This window comes from Colias croceus, chromosome 21 (genome assembly GCF_905220415.1).
Source record: "Colias croceus chromosome 21, ilColCroc2.1".
NCBI classification, from domain to species: Eukaryota; Metazoa; Arthropoda; class Insecta; order Lepidoptera; family Pieridae; genus Colias; species Colias croceus.
This window is the reverse complement of record NC_059557.1, coordinates 1,930,764-1,951,097: the sequence shown is the minus strand read 5'-3', so window position 1 is coordinate 1,951,097 and position 20,334 is coordinate 1,930,764. Positions and strand designations below refer to the sequence as shown.

At 33.6% G+C, this 20,334-nt stretch overlaps 1 protein-coding gene across 1 annotated transcript in view; it reads right to left on the bottom strand.

Moving 5' to 3' along the window:
- The window catches only part of LOC123701313 (myotubularin-related protein 13), a 69,363-nt gene that overhangs the window by 38,081 nt on the left and 10,948 nt on the right, over window positions 1–20,334 (bottom strand). Inside the window, exon 3 of the mRNA XM_045648738.1 lies at window positions 18,928–19,083. Coding sequence (XP_045504694.1) covers window positions 18,928–19,083 — 156 coding nt within the window. The remainder of the gene's footprint in view (window positions 1–18,927; window positions 19,084–20,334) is intronic.

The window sequence follows — 20,334 nt, the reverse complement described above, 5'->3', positions numbered from 1 at the left end:
GTCGTTTAACGTAGATTTTGTTATTTACTCGGCTAGTAGCTGTACATTGAATTATCCCAAATACATTTAACTTAGCCTGCTCTTCCAATTTGTTGTTATTTTTGCCAAAAGTGAAAAAAGTGTTATGTGTAAATGATTGTGATTGCGAATCAATATTTGCAATATGTAACCCAATGACTGTTCATATAGGAGGATATAATATAATAATTACATAACAATTTATGAGAAAATATCTCTAATACATGTTCTGCCTGAAGAATCAATTGGAGAGGAGATTTTATTATGTGCAAACAGCAAAGAAAACAACGGCTTTTGTATAATTCCAATATGGCGAATCGAACCGCGAACGGCAACCATGCATAATTACATAATATTATTATAATATTGGAATCGAAATTTAGAACGAGATTATCCAACAGAAATCCCGCTAAATATTTCAAGGAAAAGAATAAAATGTGAATCTAGCTGTTGTATTCACATAGTTACTATTGTAGCCGAATAAGTCCTACAAATGAAATTATTCATTTTTGCTGTTAATAGTGAGTTTTAATATTATATAAAAATGTTATACATAATAAACTTATTGATCTAAATTGTTGATGTTTTATTTTCCCTTCCTATAAATTTGATTAGGTATGAAATTATAAATGGGGTTAGTAGTGCTGTACCGAGCATCGATAATTTTATCGATATCGATATGAAGTTTTATCGATACTTGTTCTCTTAAAGGGACATCACTAGCAACGTGAATTTTTAAATGTTGGTAGCAATGTGGGTCATTTTTGACGTGAACTTCTCTATGTTGGTATATAAGATTCACGGGAAGATAAGGAATGCATATGTGTGCGTGAGCTCGAAATCGAAGTACTGAGTGCCGTCTCTTCCTATATTACTTGCTCTGTGGTGTGGCGCGGTTGGGTTTGTGAAGCAAACATGTCGTGGGAATCAGGCTTAATAATAAACCCAAGAATAATAATTGTCTTCAATAAGCACCTTGATTCATATTTAAGAACATACGGGCCCCTTATTGTCACAATTAATTCAGTGACTACGAATAGAAGTTATATTATACCCTACAAAAATCATAAGTAATTGTTATAATTTAAATCCCGTCAGATAAATAACAAATCATTCATTTGTTTTTCATATTTTTTGTATCATCTTCTTTCTTCTTAATATATATATAAATCTCGTGTCACAATGTTTGTCCTCAATGGGCTCCTAAACCCCTTAACCGATTATAATAATATTCGCACACCATGTGCAGTTCGATCCAACTTGAGAGATAGGATAGTTTAAACATGTAGGTACCAAGGGCGAAGCCGGGGCGGACCACTAGTAGTAATATAAAATAGAGAACCCAGATTATTAATATGATACAAATAATATATCCCGATAAAATATAAATATTAGGAGATTAAAATCACATAATAACAAAGTTTGACTAGTTAGGTATATTTTTAACGAAACAAAAAATTTCCATACTTATACGATTTTTATTAAGACGTGTACACTAAATAACTTTCCTATAAGTTAAAATTAAATGCACTGATCATTTCATAACTTCAGCTACGAAAAACCATTCGAACATTATTAGTTATTACTATTTAGTCCATTTAGGCATTTAACAAGTAACAAGTGATTCCTAACGCGAGTGGCATTCCGTTAATTAAACATACGCATAATAAGGCCAATTTCGACAACTTCTGTTTACACTGCAACAGCTGTACCTATGTGTTAAACATTTTTTAATGTGTATTTTAGTTTTGATATCAGACTGTCGATTCTATTATTTTATATGTTTTTGCGTAGTTTTCAATATTTGTAAAAACACAAATCGGCCTCTGCAAAAATGTGTGGGATATTCAATAATTTCGATTTTGTATTTCTTATGGACTTATTTATATACAACAAGAAAGCCATTTATCGCATATCAATCTGAAAAATCAATAAAATTCAATCACATGACACATCATAATCTTACACCTCTGATAAAAGGTGCGTATCGTAATTCAAGACTGTTTACGGTCAGCCTGTGATACTCAATATCAAGTTTGCATCAACTTTTGTTTACTTTCATCATAAAAGTATATCCCAAAATTAATGATACCTAAAGTGCCAATAAAAAAGCAAACAACCAAAACAATTCTACGGAACTTCACCCTAGCATACCTTAAAAACGCATGTGCGTGCGAACATTCATTCAAACCAAACTATTGGGTTACTACAATAAATCTATTTCGAAAACGATAAAACTCCATTCACCAATAGCACATGTGAGCGGCGGTCGCTGACCCGCTCCTTGGCGGGCCATTTTACGATCTCTATAGTGCATTTTATCTCGCATTTCGCTGCCGTTCCTTAGCTAGCCGTTCGATCGAAGTTAAATGGCGGTAACATGGTCCCACGGGATATTTTATTTGATTTCGTTTGTTTGTTAACTATGCTTTTTGTTCTCATTTTAATTTGTACTAGTGCAAGTGTGATAACGCATATATAAATATACAAATATAGTATAAATAATTATTATCATCTGTTCTATCATCAAGAACATTTGAAATAAAGCCCAGCATGATATCTCTGCACTGCTATAAATTATCGAACTATATGTTGCCAGTTCAAGGAGATTATTGTATTCTTGCTATTATAACCAAAACTTGCGTTATCCTTTAGACCTGTTTCTAACAACTTGACTAAACAAATTGAACCATTAACTTAGCATGTCCCAAGTACTTAAATCATAAATATACCTTCATAACAGCATCGAAGACAGCACAAGCAATTTCTAACGCCAGCGGCCTATCTGATGCAAAATGTAGTGTGAAAACTAATTAGAGAAGAACCAGCAGATACATCCTAACGTTACAGGCGTTACAATTATGTGAAATAAATAATTCATTAAATCTATCGGCCATTTGAATGGCCAGCATCGCCCCCACGCGGGAAAGTTGACAGCTCAGGCTGAATTGGCGATAACTTGCACGGCAGGTCATTCATGTACATACGAGATTTTATTTATATGTATAAGGAAATAATATAGAATGTATGAAATATAAATCGTTGCTAAATGGTAACGTACTTGGTAAAATACCATTCACTAGGTTATCCCGAAACGGAAAAATGAAAGAATGAGTTCCAGATGTAGAGAAAATTGAAAAAAAAACTGTAATTTGTATGAAGATAGATTGATTGTATATTTACTTCGAGCATTATTGATAGAAGTTCATGTACCAGTACCCAACCTTTATTAAATTTATCTTATTCCTTTTACACAACAAACAAGAAACATGTAGCTTTCTGAGAAATTGAACAACTTGTATTTTTCCACTACTACAGCTTCCATACACAACAAACTCTCTCCAACAAATCTGACATCTATTAAGGCTAGGACTTTAGCTTAAAAGTAATCATCAATATTCTTTTTTAAGATTGATTGTAACAAACTCACTTAATTTCAAGAAATATTTATATTTATTCGGAAAGAAACAAAGGGTCGTTAGGACGTTATTTTTAAACCCCTAAGGCCTAAACAATAAGGATATCCTAAAAGAGCAACATTTATTTAGTATGTATATATTTTCTCATAATTACTTGCACATGCCGCATCACAGCTCATTAATTATGCAGTCATATTCTACAATAGCCGGATGGATGCAATTGTAAATATTTCTACACATATTGTGTTGCAAATTCTATAGGTATATATTGCAATAATGAATTTACCACCTCAGGATCATAGCCATTTATGTCAAAACTCACATGATTATAATAAATACTACTTAACTATATTCCTTATTTCACATAATTTATCCGTTATCAGTTGCGTACAAAACCGCAAACATGTAATGTCGCCTCTACACATAGGCCAGCGCATTCGCCAGCGCGCTGGCGGTGCGCTTGCAAACGCGCTTGTGAGTAATCCACACATTGGAAGGTCGTTCAGTATGGTTTGGTTCGAGCCAATGTGCGGACGTATTCAAAATGGATGTAACAAACAAAGAAATAAACACACTTTCACATTTATAATGCAATGTCTTGAGACATTGGATTAAAATCCATGTCTCAAGCACATTTTGATTTAAAATAGTATTGTTAATAATTAATTGTGTAATTTTAATACTAACGTAGTTTTTAAGGTACCAAGATACTAACAATTATATGGATATTGCAATTATCTGAAATAAATTGAATAAATAAATAATATTAAAGTAGGATGCTCTTTGTGAAGTAAAACATTGTGAGAAAAACGGCATGTCCAAGAACCTTATTTATTTTGCACTTTTAATACATAGGTACAACATTTTTATTTTTATGGTACTTATTTTTTGGGTTCTACAGGCAGTTTTCACTCTGATAGAGCTCAATAAATTTAAATGTTTCCTCGTTACTCATATTGTTCGCCATTTTGTCAAGTTAGGTGTTAATTCGCCGCACGAAAAAAACGTGCACTCCTGATAGCTGCTACAGTCAAACTGATCGCGCGGCCAATGTGTGGATGGTGCGCCAAGCTTGCGACAAGTGTCCTTTGATGTTTCCGACACCGCGCGGCAAGCTCGCGAGCGCGCTGGCCAACGTTCAAATACCTACCACGAGCGCGCGAACGCCCGTTCTACACATTGGACAAGTGCATGTGCCAACGCGCTTGCGAACGCGTTGGCCTATGTGAAGTGCCGGCATAAACCGCATCAATTCGCAAACGAAATTTCAGGCCAGACGTAATCGGGAAAGCAATCTGCGATCGTATTTCCTTGTCAAACTACCCGTAATATGTACAATTTGCACGATCTTCAACTCTATACGTATATGCATATAATTCAATATCGTACAACTGAATGAAATGCAATTTGCTACAGCGACTGCACGAGAATCGAAATCTTCTGCTTAATGAAATACAGGCCATAATTGAACATGCATGAGTTATAATTATGTTTTTAGCAGGGTTCCATCCAAATGAATACGAGATAAATTTCTCAAAGTTTAACAATAATACAATAAAATTAGTGTGAACCAACCCTTACTTACCATTTAAATACCTACTGAATCTATACTTGAATATTATAAAGCTGAAGAATTTGTTTGTTTGAACGCGCTAATCTCAGGAACTACTGGTCCGATTTGAAAAATTCTTTCGGTGTTAGATAGCCCAGTTATCGAGGAGGGTTATAGGCTATATTTCATCATGCTACGGGCAACAGGAGTGGAGCCACGGGGGTGAAACCGCGCGGAGCAGCTAGTATTATATAGCTGAAGAATTTTTGTTTTGTTTGTTTGTTTGAACGCGCTAATCTCAGGAACTACTGGTCCGATTTGGAAAAATCTTCCGGTGTTAGATAGCTCATTTATCAAAGAAGGCTATAGGCTATATTATTTATTTATTTATTTAAACCACATCAAGTAAAATATTTACAATCATACAAAATGATTTAATACGGTAGGTACATAAGGATATATCATCAAGCTAAGACCAAAAGGAGTTAAGCATTGCGGGTAAAACCGCAGGGCACAGCTAGTAGGTACTACATAAGCACGAAACAAACATCATATAGTTCAAAATCAACAACAAGTGTTCCTTGAACACATCATTTCTTAGCTCTCTAAGACCTGTCATGTAGCAGCACCTTAAAACCGGTAGTTACCCTAATTGCCCACAGACAAGTATGTACATGCAAATAGCCTTAGTATCTGTTCAATGTAACGCTGTGTTTACACTACATGCATTTATTTACGTTAACATCATGAATGAACGGAAAGATATAAATAAAAAAAACGATGAACAACCAAATTCCACATTGAACTTTAGTCATTGCCAGACGAATTTCAATCGAGGCCAAATGAAAATATGAAGCATTATTTATTATATTAAATATTTTTTTTCATTAAACTAATAAATATAGTCTGGTCTACATCCGGTATTAGTTCCCCGGGATAAAAAGAAATCTACTAAAAATAAACATTTCGAATTTCCGTTGCCCTATTTATGATAAACAAACGTACACAATTCAATTTCATACAAAACAAAAATAAAACGAAATAAATAAGAGATAGATCATCCATTGCTTTTAAAGTAAACGTTGTCAGAGAGCCGTTAGGGCAAATATTAAACTTATTTCAAAAATAAAAAATGTTCAAGCAAAATTTTCTAACATCACTTCATATCTATCTTCTATAATATAAAAATGAATCCCAAAATGTGTTGGTAAGCGCATAACTTGAGAACGGCTTAACCGATTTCGTTAATTATTTTTTTATAATATTCCTTGAAGTTCGAAGATGGTTCTTATGTAGAGAAAACGTGAATATGTACCACGGGCGAAGCCGGGGCGGACCGCTAGTAGTATATAAAACAAAGTCGCTTTCTCTGTCCCTATTTCCCTTTGTATGCTTAAAACTACGCAACGGATTTTGATGCGGCTTTTTTTAATAGATAGAGTGATTCAAGAGGAAGGTTTTAGTATATAATTTATTAGGTTTTAGACAAAGCAGGCGAAGCCGCGGGCGGTAAGCTAGTTACAGTATAATATATTACAACTTATATATAAAATTTCAGTTACGAACCATACATTAATGTACACATGATTAAAATATGGATTCACAAGAAGGCTCATTAAATCAAGTCCCCGTCAGTTTGGAACCTGTTTGCAACATGGCGCTTTCCTTCCATTAACTGTGATCGTACGAGCTAAATACATTAAATATCAACAACGATATATCTATACTAATATGATTAAGCTGAAGAGTTTGTTTGCTTGCTTGAATGCGCTAATCTCGGGAACCCCGGGCCCGATATGAAAAATTATTGAACAAATTTCAAATTCTCTGTTAGATAATCCATTTATCGAGGAAGGCTTATAGGCTATATTATATCATCACGCTAAAATAAATAGGAGCGGGGCAATGCAGGTAAAACCGCGGGACACGGCTTGTTGCAAATAACAATATAAAGGATAATATTGCAAAATCACCGTCGACGACAAAATTTCGCGCAGTTTTGTAAAAACAGGTCAATTGTTTTCGTACTTCCCAAAATGGGTCGAGCGATAAGAGCTGTAATATATCAAATAAAAATTGGAGAGCGTACGATATAATTTAGCACATAGAATATCATACAGTTTATCTCGTTTTGTAACATTACAGTTCCTATTTTATTAAAACAAATTACTGAAATAAACGGGCCAAGTATTGGACCCTGGGGAACACCATCTTTTAAAAAGATGTATTAATTCATGATTATAGCAAAAATTATGAATTACAGGAAAACCATACTGACCACACTTATTGATCTATTGCAAACAGATTCCTATGATGATTATAATCAGGATTTATTAATCCTAAACTTGAAAAATCACCTTTAAGAGAATCTATTAAACTTAAAAATATATTCAAGATTCTCAAAACAACAATCCGCCAGTCCCGTGGCAGTGACAATCGAGGTCGTGCATTCCCCTCCATTGTTCTACGAAACTATTGCAAATCTGCAATGAGCCTGAAACTGTATCAGACGCGACCTCAAAGGCAAACACAATATTCACGGAGATAATGCAATTCTTAGAATATCGACTGCTTCCTTTGATTGCGTAAGCGTTTAAACTTCAACGTTTACAGTTTTGAGAAAACAATTATTTATACGATTGCATATTATTTTTATAAATCGTATGCATACAATGGAACAGTCATTCTTCAGTCCTTTCAATAATTTCAAGGAACAAACGTATAAAATGCTTGTGTTAGACAAAATTTCCATAAATTCGTATAGATAAAAAGACTATTACTAGACGTACAAGAGGTTCTATCTATTTAGAAATCTGTGGAACAAGTTCATCTAGAACTAAGGAAGGCTTCCATAACAAACAAAAACGACTGATAAAGAGACAACCATACTGAGACATCAAACAAAAGAAGAACGCAGTATTATCTCATTAGTGGCTCTTATTATTTTAATGATTACAATAACGACTGTGCCGCAGGGTCTTCAAACATGCTGTTCAAACAAAATCGGAAAATAGTAGCTAATAAAGGAAGTTTCAAGTTACAGAATACAGTCTATACAGTATAGGTACTTACACCCCTATTATCAAATCAGCCATCTAATAAAATCAAGTAATAATCGATTGATTGCTTGAATGTCAATCACGACTTCCTTTAGAGTTACATTCTATTAAACCTACCAGAAGTATACAAATGAGCAACCATGTAACAAGTAAAGATTGTATACTGGGCCTCTTTGAGATCACTTCAATTAATTCTTTGGCAGCTGCCACGGCACACGAACATTAAACATTAAAATGGAGACGGCATATCATTTTGTAGCGTTCGTAAATTACATTTGGTAGTCATGAAACAGCCCGAAGCGTAGCGTAAGCGAAATGTATTTAAATTACGATCCATTTACTTATATCTATATTTTTAAGCATGCTCAATATTTGTTCATTCTATAAAATCATTTTAAATTAATTGAAGTTATATTGATACGATTGATGTTAACTTTATTTTCAAAATCATTCCATAACTTAATAATTATTTACGTCTATATTCTACACTGTTTTCCGGGTTCGCTGCATAAATTCTTATAATTATAACAAAAACATTCCCCTTTACTGCTACCCAATTAAGCCATATCCAAAACATAGTAGATCCCGTACAAACTATTTCACCAACAATTCCGGCAGTAATGCCATCGACCTCTGTACAGGGTCGAGCGTCTCAGCCATCAGCACACTTATAACCCTCATCTCACAAATACGATCACGAAACAACTATGTTTTATGCTTGTAACGTAAATATTTATTACACATGCTCAGAATTTTAGAAACACTTTGAACTCAGTTTGTAAAAGCATTCGATAAGAATTGTAATATTTCAGTTAACAGTCTATGAAATAGGGAAATATCTAATACCTACCTACTACCAATTTCCATTAATCATCCAGTTAAATAAGCTATAAACAGCAAGAAATTCAAATACAAGACTAAAGAACTTCCTACGAACACAAATCTCAAACAACAATCCATAAATTGTGTCTTACATCCGAAACTTTGAACTCCAGTTACAAAAGTGACATAACTACTTCCACCCCAATCCCTTTTAAAATACACGCGAGATACATCAGACATTCGCGACAAACAACTGGGTCACCAGAGTCATGTGAAAATGGGACCCCAGCAACAACAAAAAGCTCAGCAAAATGAAAATTGAAGGAAACCGAGGAATTGGTAAATATCTCGGTCCACATTACTGGCATGCCTAGAAAGAATCTAGAATGTGTGTCAACGCTATAAATAATAAATATTATTTTAAAAATAGTGGCTAGCGGCACAACAAATACTGTTAGCGATAATGCGATGTGAATCTTAGCTGATAACAGCAATCAAATAATATCGAAAATATGCTTTCAACAAATCGATTTAACACAAGTCACATAGACCATCAAACAACGTTTAAGGAAACATACCCCATTTTCTGATTACTAAGCTGTAAATGTATATACATCTACATAAAGATATTTCAAAATCTCTTCTCTCTATAAAATTTGAACTGCTCCCCCGATATTTCAAGGGGTCCCATCGACTATGGCTTTACCTGAAATGAAGTACACGCTTCAAACAAAAGTAGAATATTCCAAATAGATTAAATGTCTTAAGAGGGCTTATTCAATTTAACGCAAGTCAAAATCTCCGCGATCTATTACGATAGATCGCGGCTTGCGCTATACTTTTACTATGAACAGCATAAGTCCACAGGAGAGCGCCGAGCAACATGTCCTCTCTCTGGAAAGGCTCGCTGCCGACTGATTTTAATCGGGTCGCGCGCAGTGTTTTATAGTACTTTAAAAAAAATTGTAGAAAAATAATAGAGGTACCTTAGTTGATTTTTTAAATTTTATCTTATAAGTAAGACGTTCTTTTATTGCAATATGTAAAAATAATATTAAACTAAGTCAAATATCTTGGTGAAAATAATCATTTTGTCGACTATAATTTCTAAAAAAATTCACATTGTTCGGATTTTAATTTCGTAAGTTAGGAGTCCAAAATAAAAAAATCTTTTAACTAACTATTTTAATAAGGATTTTTGCAGTTAGTTAAAAAAAATTGTGTGTTAGATCTGTCAGCGATTTCAGATATTTTTAGCTTCGAAATTGACACTAAAAGCGAAATCAAGTAATCATCGGCTCAGTTATCTTGATGGTATTCACAAATACTGTATTAATTGAAAAAAACTCTTAACTAACTATATAGACAATAAAATTTCCTAAAATTATTAGTAATTCGTATGTTTGTAAGATAAGTGGTTGATGGACAATCTGGTTTGAAAAATCACATATTTGAGCCAAACAGCGCACGGACCGCGTACACGGCCTTAAATCAAACTAGAAACATACATAAACGTACACGAGACGAAATAAGTACCTCGACCTGTATTTGAAGTGTAGTAATAAGTTTAACATGTCAAATATACCTGCAAAAACAGGAAACATGTAATAACGTTGCCGAGCGTATTTCTTTTAGAGATAATAACACGAGCTAAACGAGTTTTCGGCTCGTTTATTTTTAGGGTCAAACATTGCTTGGTGAAATTTCGCATGCGACAAACATTCTGCGGATTACTTGGGCAATATGTATTATTAAAAAACTTCTACTTTCTAGAGCTTACAAAGGAATGTTGCTACGATATAAAAGGACAACGTAAGAAATTTGCAAATAAAATATTAACGATTGGCAGATTTATTAAAAAATCGGTTAAATATTTCTATACCAATATTAATCGGTTTAACATGAATTTGTACAAAAATATCAAGAACCCGTGATTTTGCTTCTTTCTTCGTTATTCCTATAAAGTATAAATCAATCATTGCCATAGGTATTTACAAGTCAAAAAGTTATCAACAGCAAGTTCAATGAAATAAGATGCTAGCATATGGCCTTCATGTGGCGAATATTTTGTCTCTCAGCCACAGTTATACATCAAACAGTTCGCTCGCTTTATAACAAGTTCTGTTGACTGCAAATCAAAACTTAGTCATCACATTAAAGCATAACATTAAGTATTCCGTCTAGAGCGGATGGTGATACGCGTCGCTACGTACTTTGATTAGGACAGAGAGTGCTCTAGTTAATTATAAATGCCTTGAAACTTTCAAGTTTCAAGGCATTTATCCACTTCTTCTTTCAAGAAGAAGTGGATAATATTACAGGGACGCACAGTCTAATTGATGTTTGCTTATTCGAGTTAGATTATTGTTTACATTTAAAACAACCGGCAAAGTGCGAGGTTGACTCTGAGAAAAAAGGTCTTGACAAACGGACAGTACAACGAAGTGATAAGCGATCCGTGTTTTTGCTTTTGTGATTCAGAACCCTAAAAATGTAAACAAGAGGGGATAGATGATCATAAATATCTACTACGAAAAGAAATTGATAACAAAGAATGTGAAGTATATATTATCAAAGACAGGTGTGCTCTCCATCAGTAATTACGTCATTTTGCTCGCAAAAACGCGATCACAAAACCAATCAAGGCCAACGTTCTAGTGTTGCCTTTGAATAATACGTGTTGACCTTTTTGTTTGATCACAATATTAAACGCTATTTATTTAATTGAATGCTCAGCGTACCTACCGACAGTTCAATTCTTCTCGCGTATTGCCCAAAAATCAACTCAGACAACTCAATAAAGGGAAGATCAATAAATCACGGGATGTAGATACAACGAAAGTAATAAGAAGCTATGAGAAGGTTTATACGAAAATCGTAGATTTAAAAAAAATGTTAGAACAATTTAAATTTATATTTGTTTCTTAATTAAGAGATGATTGTAGGGCTGGGTTGCTATGGGATACCGCACTTAAAGTACTTAAAAAGGGTCCGCTTAATTTTAATTAAAAAATATTTCTTTAGCCTTACACGAGTAACATCTGACGTCATATTCTGTGGTAGATAATACGTAATAGAACTGTGGTTAAATGAATGAGACTGGGATCACATTTCTGGAAATCCAATGCGGTTTGTGTCGCAAAACGATCTACATTAAAACTTTTGTAAAAATTACTTTATCTCTTGAATACAATAAATACTGTTTGGGTATCAGGGTATTTTAAAGCATAATATTGTTTATTACTCAATCTATTCGAATTAATAAGAACTAAAAAGAAAATTGGCAATCGCGTAATTTAAAAATATTATTTATAAGGAAAAGTGCAAAAGAGAAACGCAAAAACTAAAACGCGACTGTCGTCACGGGTAATAACTATTACTAGCAAATTTTAAATTGTTATAATGTTATGTAATTAGCAACCCGCATTATCTCGTAACACAGCTCATAAAGATTTTAATGCATTCAGTAAGCGTAAATTTTCAGTAACGTTATATATTTATCTACTCTTTACCAAACTTTAGTATTCTTGTTGGTTTTTATACCAGTGCTATAATGTAATTTGAACCTTATAAATATGACAGTTAGACCAACATCAGCTATTCTAATTCAGGATTATTAGTCACATAAAACTTACATTAAAAAATAACACTATTAAATAATTCAAATGCTTTCTTTGTTCGTTACGATTTGTTTTAATTTTGTGAACGTTAGGATCATCTTCAACAAGCAACATGTAATGGGCTTAATGGCAAAGGGCATAAATAATATTTTGCCATCCCAGATCAACCCAAGAGAAGCCTGGAAAAGCTTCTATATCTATAACCCTCTATCAAACATTTATGTATTCAATTAGACTTCTTCTAGAAGCACTCTTGAATCGTCATAACGTCTTTTTAACCATTAAACACCGATTCGGAAAGCACTTCCTAGTGAGATTTTAATATTTTACATTCTTAGGCCGAGATTCATAGATCGCACTTTAACTTTACTTTGATGGAAAGATCTACTTTCACCCAAAAATATATTTCTTCAAGCTCATCTTTACTTTCCAGAAACTATACTTTACTTCGTAAAGGCTAAGGAGCCGATAATCATGACTTTGGTCTCAAAGTAAACTTTACATGACTATGCGTATAAATCATGTAAGCCTTCATTTTAAACAAATTTCCTAGAACAGAAACACATTTTAATATGGTTGGGTTATAGATTGAAACGTCATGTCGATTTAAGTGACATTTTTTTGTTGATTGTTGATCGTTGCATCGTTTCGTTTGTCTTATAACATTATTATATTTTTCTGACGAATTTTGCTGTGTCTACCGGTTTTTGATATTTCTACTATAATCTTCCTAAATAATGTTTTTTTTTCTAAACATTTAATTTTTGATATAAAATAATAATGTTATTAAGTATTTTAAATCTTTTTTATGGAAATATAACTTAATTTAATAATATGTTCTCAAAAACATAAATTATGCGTAACTATAACGTAACAGTTACACGTACTTTACTTTGGGGCCGTACTTTTCTTAGGAAAGTCAAGCAATTGTCTCTGAAATTAAATATATTGAAAGTAAACTTCGGTCATACAAAGTTTACTTTGTGAAGACTCTTTTGCTCTAAAGTAAAGTCACGATTGTGAATCTGGGCCTTAGTGTTTCATTCGCAACCACATCACCAGACATGAGATCACTTATTATTTCCACTGCACATACTGTTTACGTTTTTTACTTTCGTGGGAATACTATGACACATTGAATTATCTTTTTGTGTGTTTCAATGCCAAGTATTCGGAACTTAGCCATTGTGGTTGTTTCTTAGATAATTCGATTCTTTTGTATTTGTGAAATTATCGGTGTTGGGGGGAAGTGTTCGTGCTTTGTTCGCGTTAATGGTATTACTTTGTTCGAAATGCTTCGTCAATAACAGATCTATGTTATCCTAGAAGACATTTGGAAATAACTATTTGATGACAAATTCTTTTTCAGTAATTTTATTTTTAAGGATAAATGATTGTAGTTAGTAATTTGGTCTTGTGATAAAAAATTCAAATGGCTATTTTAAAGAATTAGTTTGCTCCTTTTTCAATTCCATACTCGCAGACGGTACTTAAAGAGCTGTTGTTGTAATATGTTTTAATGCAAAACAGAGTAGGTAATACTAAAACTATAACTTTTATAAACAATCAATCTCACAACTATTAATAATATAATATCCACATAGATAACAACATTGTACAAAGGTCTATTTACATACAGGAAGGGATCAAGCGGAAGACGGCAATCAAGTCGCCAGGTGCATAACTATTTGGATGTCTCACGTTTGGATAAGCACAGAATTCGTTATTAGATAATAATTTGATGTATTTGCCACCCTATAAGATGGACATTAAATTTTAACATTTAGAATATGCAATTTGTTTAGAAAATATTGGAATTATTAATGTTAAAGGCACTTGAAAATGAAGATTAGGTACCTATTGTCTTTCGTAATTTGTTTGTTTTAAACGACTTACCTAGCGTGGTGAATTGTGGTCTTAACTCTCATAAGAATAGTGTTATAGTGGTAACAAGAATTAGTTTGTTCGACGATATACGATACGATACGATAATAACACTGTATTTTAGGATAAAACATTTCTAGTAATTAATATCTCAAACAAAATCTGTATCTGCTTACAGAGTCATCTCCAATCAGGAAACAACCTTACCTAATAATACCTAAGCACCCAACAACCCTTGATCAAGCCTGATAACCGTTACAACCAACCCCAGTCACTGTTCCACAACACAGAACACCCCTCCGCCATCGCCATACCTGATACGCTCTCGTGAATAACAAACGAACGAATATATTACCATTTACCGTGGACTACGGATTACCTTGTTACCTAAAGGCTCGAATACATGCCAAATTTGTTATTACGTCTCATGCTGCACGGCAACTTTATTTTCCGATCGATAAAGTAGAATTTACCACTTTCTTAGTACAGTGGTTACTGGGTTCGATTCCCGGTAATGACTAAGAAATAAAAATCACAGTCTGGCGGGACACAGAAGGCTGATCACCTACTTATCCGTACAGAAAATTGATCAGTGCTACAGATGATTAATGCATCTGCCCCATGTGGGGTACACAGGTACACGGGACTTCACACACCGAATCTTGTTAGCATTCAATTAATTTATTATAAGATTAATTAATTATTTGGCACGTACCTATAACGCTACTTTAAGTTCTACTTATTACCTATACTCCAGTTTAATTTTCAACAATAAGGCAGCCAATTTATTATTTACATTTGTTTCAATACATACATAACAATATCAATACAGTTCAGCTACAATTAAATAACATTACACATCATCCTCAATGGTCATTAATAGATCAATTAACATCATCACTCGACTTATTATTACTTTTTGTTATACCACATTGTACGACGGCACATGAGCATAAAGTTTTTTTCATTTTTTTTTCTCGAAACCCACGTGCAGGCAAAAGATTTACAACTTACACACACATACACAAGCACACACCGGAAGCTCGGCGTAAAATAAACTTATACAAAGAAAGCAGACTATGAACCCACTGTACTTTTTAACTACAATTTATAGTAAAGTAATCATTCATTAGAATATCAACAAATTTCTAAGTGATTTTCTTCAATTCTTTCACACAACAAGTCATGGTTAAATTTATTTATGGTTTTTGAATAAACGTTTGAGCAAAAACTGCTAATTAATAGAACGTAATGTTTTTAACTTACAGGCTTACAATAAATACATTGGCTATATAATCAACCGCAAACTTATGTTCAATGTGGTTGTTGGTATACGATTACATTTTATTAATGTACCATTAACCTTATTTTGTGATTATTTAAAGATCTTCTTGTGTTATGTGCAAGATGAATGTCAGTTTGCGAGGGTATTCGATAAGGTACCGTAATTGACAAAACTACTGATGATAGCTGGATGATTGGACAATCGACTCGAATCATATGTTCACGTCAAACACGTTATATAAATTAAATACATATAAACTTCCAGAACCGTTTCATTCATCATATCCCATAGCTCATGTACTATGACTACCAGCAACCCTCAATATCAAAACTCTCCACAATATCTTATAAGTCTACATCTCCAAAATTTCACACCAGCTATCACAATGACGTCACACATTAACCTTGGCAAACGATACACATGACAGTCCACTTCCCCCGGCCAGCAGAAACGTGGCCAGATGTGTGTAGTGACATTATCAACTCTTCGCGAGATGAAACAGTATGGATATGTTTAAATACGTAAACTAGAATATTAAAATTAATGTGGACACCTCTAGGCAAGAAATTATTCATTTTATTTGCCAAGTTTAAATGTCTGGGCTGAAAATCAATACTACCCGCGTTTACTACTAAACATCTGATAGCAGAAATTTAAACCTTGACCCATATTTTCTATTTATTTTAATTAAGATTAAAGTATATAACTAAGTAGGTATTTTTCTTCTGTGTACATGTATGGAAAGCTTTTAGACTCTGTACAAAATGCAAAAAACAATAAACGCCTGTCTGTTTACGTCTAACATCAAACCAAGTAACCGAACACCTGTTAAAGATCAACATCTCATCACGAAATTTTGAAATATTTAAAAGCACATGCATTATAAGTCTTATATACGTTCTTTATGTTCCCAACAAAGGCACAAAAGAGCCTTCCCGCTCAGGGATTAAGATGTATTAATCCCCATAGGCGGGGTCGGGTATGCGAGTTACAAAGAGTTATACAGGGAGCAGGTAGCGAGGCACATATAGCAAAACATCCCAAGTAATCCCACCGCTTGCTCAACTAAATCTAGTGTCAACTCTAATATGCGCTACGTGCTGGAATAGCCATTTTAGAGATGATACAATATTCATAACGAATGCGTTATTGTTTAATGCAGATTCTCATATTCATAAAAATATGGATATGATTGAGAACGTTGTCTAAAAAACGACCAACTCTCGTTTGTCTGTAGTGAAAATCGAAGCTATATAAGAACTTGACTAAACTAGGTAAAAAAAATCCCGTTCTTGTTGTCCTACGTTTTGTATAAATTGGGTCCAGTCGAGTCTATTTTCTAGAGATATTTTAAGAGGATATATTCATCAGATAGAGTAGAATATTCAAAAAATAAATTCACAGAATTATCTTATTCCATAACTTCCATCGACGCTTTAAGCATTTTTCCAATATTTCAAACGAGCATAAAGCATGAAAACACCACATCACGTTATATCCGTGGACATTATCACCGGATACGGTACCATTAGCACAGATTCTTCTCGGACACTCCCGTTCTACATTACACTATAGTGTTACAATGTCAACTGTTTATTATGAAATATAACAAAGCGAACTGTGTTTATGCAATGCTGTAAATATTCAATCATTGTTGGGACTATATGTTTATTTTTTAAAACATAAACATATGCTAGAGGAAGTTCTAAACTACCTAACAAACTTTGCTACGATAAGTGAAAATTATGTTGACAGCTAACTTTTAAGTAAGTACTTACAATATACATCTCATAATTGCTATATTCAGTAAATGCCTATCGTAATTTAATTTACCTACGTCAGTACTTTTTCTTCACATTTTGCAACGATACAAAAATCCTTCCTGTCCTTCTTTCCAAAACACATATTTTAATGTTGACAAAGTATAGAATGGAAGTATAAGCAGGAAGTAAATTAATAAAAGAGATTCCTTATACACGTCCGTAACAAATTTCGAAGGTCATCAGTCATAACTAATAAATTGGTTATTTTCGTAGGTAATATTTTACTAAAAAGCGACAAAGCGACGTATTTTTCAATACAATATTCTATTTTTACATATTTTACTAAGTAGTTACTATTAAAGCTTCCGATCGACGCATTAATTAAACAGAGCTCGCATCGATCACGATACATTTAAATAATAATCTGCAGCCAATCAACTAGGTCATATAAAATCGATACGCGAAAATGCAAGTTGTACCCAATTATAATAATTATTAATGACAGTTCAATACACAAGGGAACGCACAGTTCCATAGATATATTGAAAACTTTAATCTAACTAATTATGCATAATAAGGATTAATAAGTAACCACCAATTTAATAAACCTTATTTCAGGTTCTTATAATTTTAAAAAATCCGTTCGAAGTAATTACTCAATATCTATTCACACACATAACAATGATCGTGCCTATACATTATTGTTCAATTAAATGTGAGTGTACTAACATTTAACTAACTAACACATAAAATATGTTACACGCAACTAACTATTGCTTGCGGAAACTTACGCTAACCATGTTTATCCATCCTGACACCAAATATACAGAAACATCATTAAACCGAATAGTTAATCTTTACCATAAGTTCAGAAGCAATTCGTTTAGATCACTTGCCCAACATCCTTCTCCTAACAACCCAATACATTAAACATGACGAAACACCGCACGTGATTAACTACGACGAAGTAAGAAAATATTATATCACTATGTTTATAAATCTTGAAAGTTTTCATTAGTTATTGGAAAATATTACCCAATTAGTGAAGTTGTTTGTTGATATAGCTTCATGCTCAGAATGATGAAACAAAATTAAATGTCATCGTTCAATTCAAGATAGCGCAAGTCATTATGGTGTTTAACTAAATTAAACTAATGTTACTATAGTTCTGATTTTACGAAATTACGTCCAAGCAGCCTATAAATAGTCTTTGCATAATTTTCGTTTCCATGACCCTCTTAAACAAGAACCACCCCGAATTTCATAAACAATTATCAACTCCACAATTCATCATAAATTACCCCTTACCAAAGTCAAACTATGTGTCTCGTTCTAATACTTATAAAATGCGTATTCTGTTTATCGTATCAGTTAGTAAAAATGGCAAAATCTGGAAATACACGTCAAAAGGTTTCCAATAAACTTTAGGGCCACTATCAGCAAATGTTTTAACCAGCTCTTCCTAACATCTACCATCCCCAAGTAATCCACCATCATCCACCAACCTCGTCTGCCGGCTTTGTGGGCGTGATGGCGACCGTCTCGTTGAAGCAGAGGCACGCGCAGTAGTGCCGGTTCGCGTCTACGTCCGTCAGCACGGACACGTAGAAGCGCGGCTCCGTGCGCTCCGTCGACAGCGCCCATCCTTGCGGCTGGCAGAACTGGAAAGATAGTACTGGATAGAGATTCTGTTGACAGTATTTATTCTATACATTAAATAAACCCTCATGCAATCACAACTCAATAGAGACTTTAGGCAAAGTCCTGCAGTCTGTCCGACTTGAAAGGAATGCATGTAGTAATAGAAAAAGAACCATGGCTGATGATTGCGATCATAATATGAAATTACCAGTCAATTCAATGCAGGGCGTAAACTGTTTGGAAATAAGAGGTCATAATACGGCCCCTGTACAATGTAAAAACCTTCTACGTATGTACAATATCTTTCATTGATAGTTAACTCATTCATAAGATAGTTAGGCCTAATCTTCATGCTAACTAATAAATTATTGACAAACAATTTCTATTGACATTAATAAAGATCTATATAAAATAACGTACTCTGTCTAAAGTAGATGTTTAGGGGAACAAACATTTCGCCGTGCAAATCTTGTTATTACTTTAGATCATCCATATTTCAGCACGATATTTTGAGCAGAGGTTCAATAGCCATTATTTGATATTTTTATCTCTCGTCAATCGACACTTCTCGATCCTTCTAGCTATAACGATGATGGAACAATAGTTCCTAGAATGACCATGGTGAGCATAGCATGTACTCTGACCTTATTCTAAGTAATTTTAAAAGTACTGTCGTGCTTTTACCGACCATCATTAAATCTTAAATTCTATAGAATGCATTTTATGAGAAATTGGAATCATTTGAGCGAATGCGACATTTACTTTTATGCTTTCAGTAAAGCGCTGGGAGTCTTCAAAGCTTAATGACACTGTTCGCGAAATCGAGGGTAGAACAGACTTGGCGCTTTTAAAATTTTATTACTACCTCGAAATATAAGACGTGAATAAATGCTTGGGGTGAGCATGTTGTGTTGACACATTAATATTTCAATTAAGACACACATTTATTTTTTTTATATTTCGTTGTTCTTAACTACAAAATTGCTTCACATAAAATTTCACGTAGGTTACAATAATTTTAATTCGTATAGAACACAAGGGCTTGTTTATCTACTCGATATTTTCGTTGGTATAGCTCTTTTCAGTTCTAAATTCATATTATGTATTATGAAAATCCTATACAATAAACGGAGACAAATGCTTTACACTTGCATTAGGTACGAATCTATACTTCTGTTTGTTAGAACGCGCTCAGGAACTACTGGTGTTGGATAGCCCATTTATCGAGGAAGGCACGTATCATCACGCTAAGACCAACAGGAGCGGAGCAA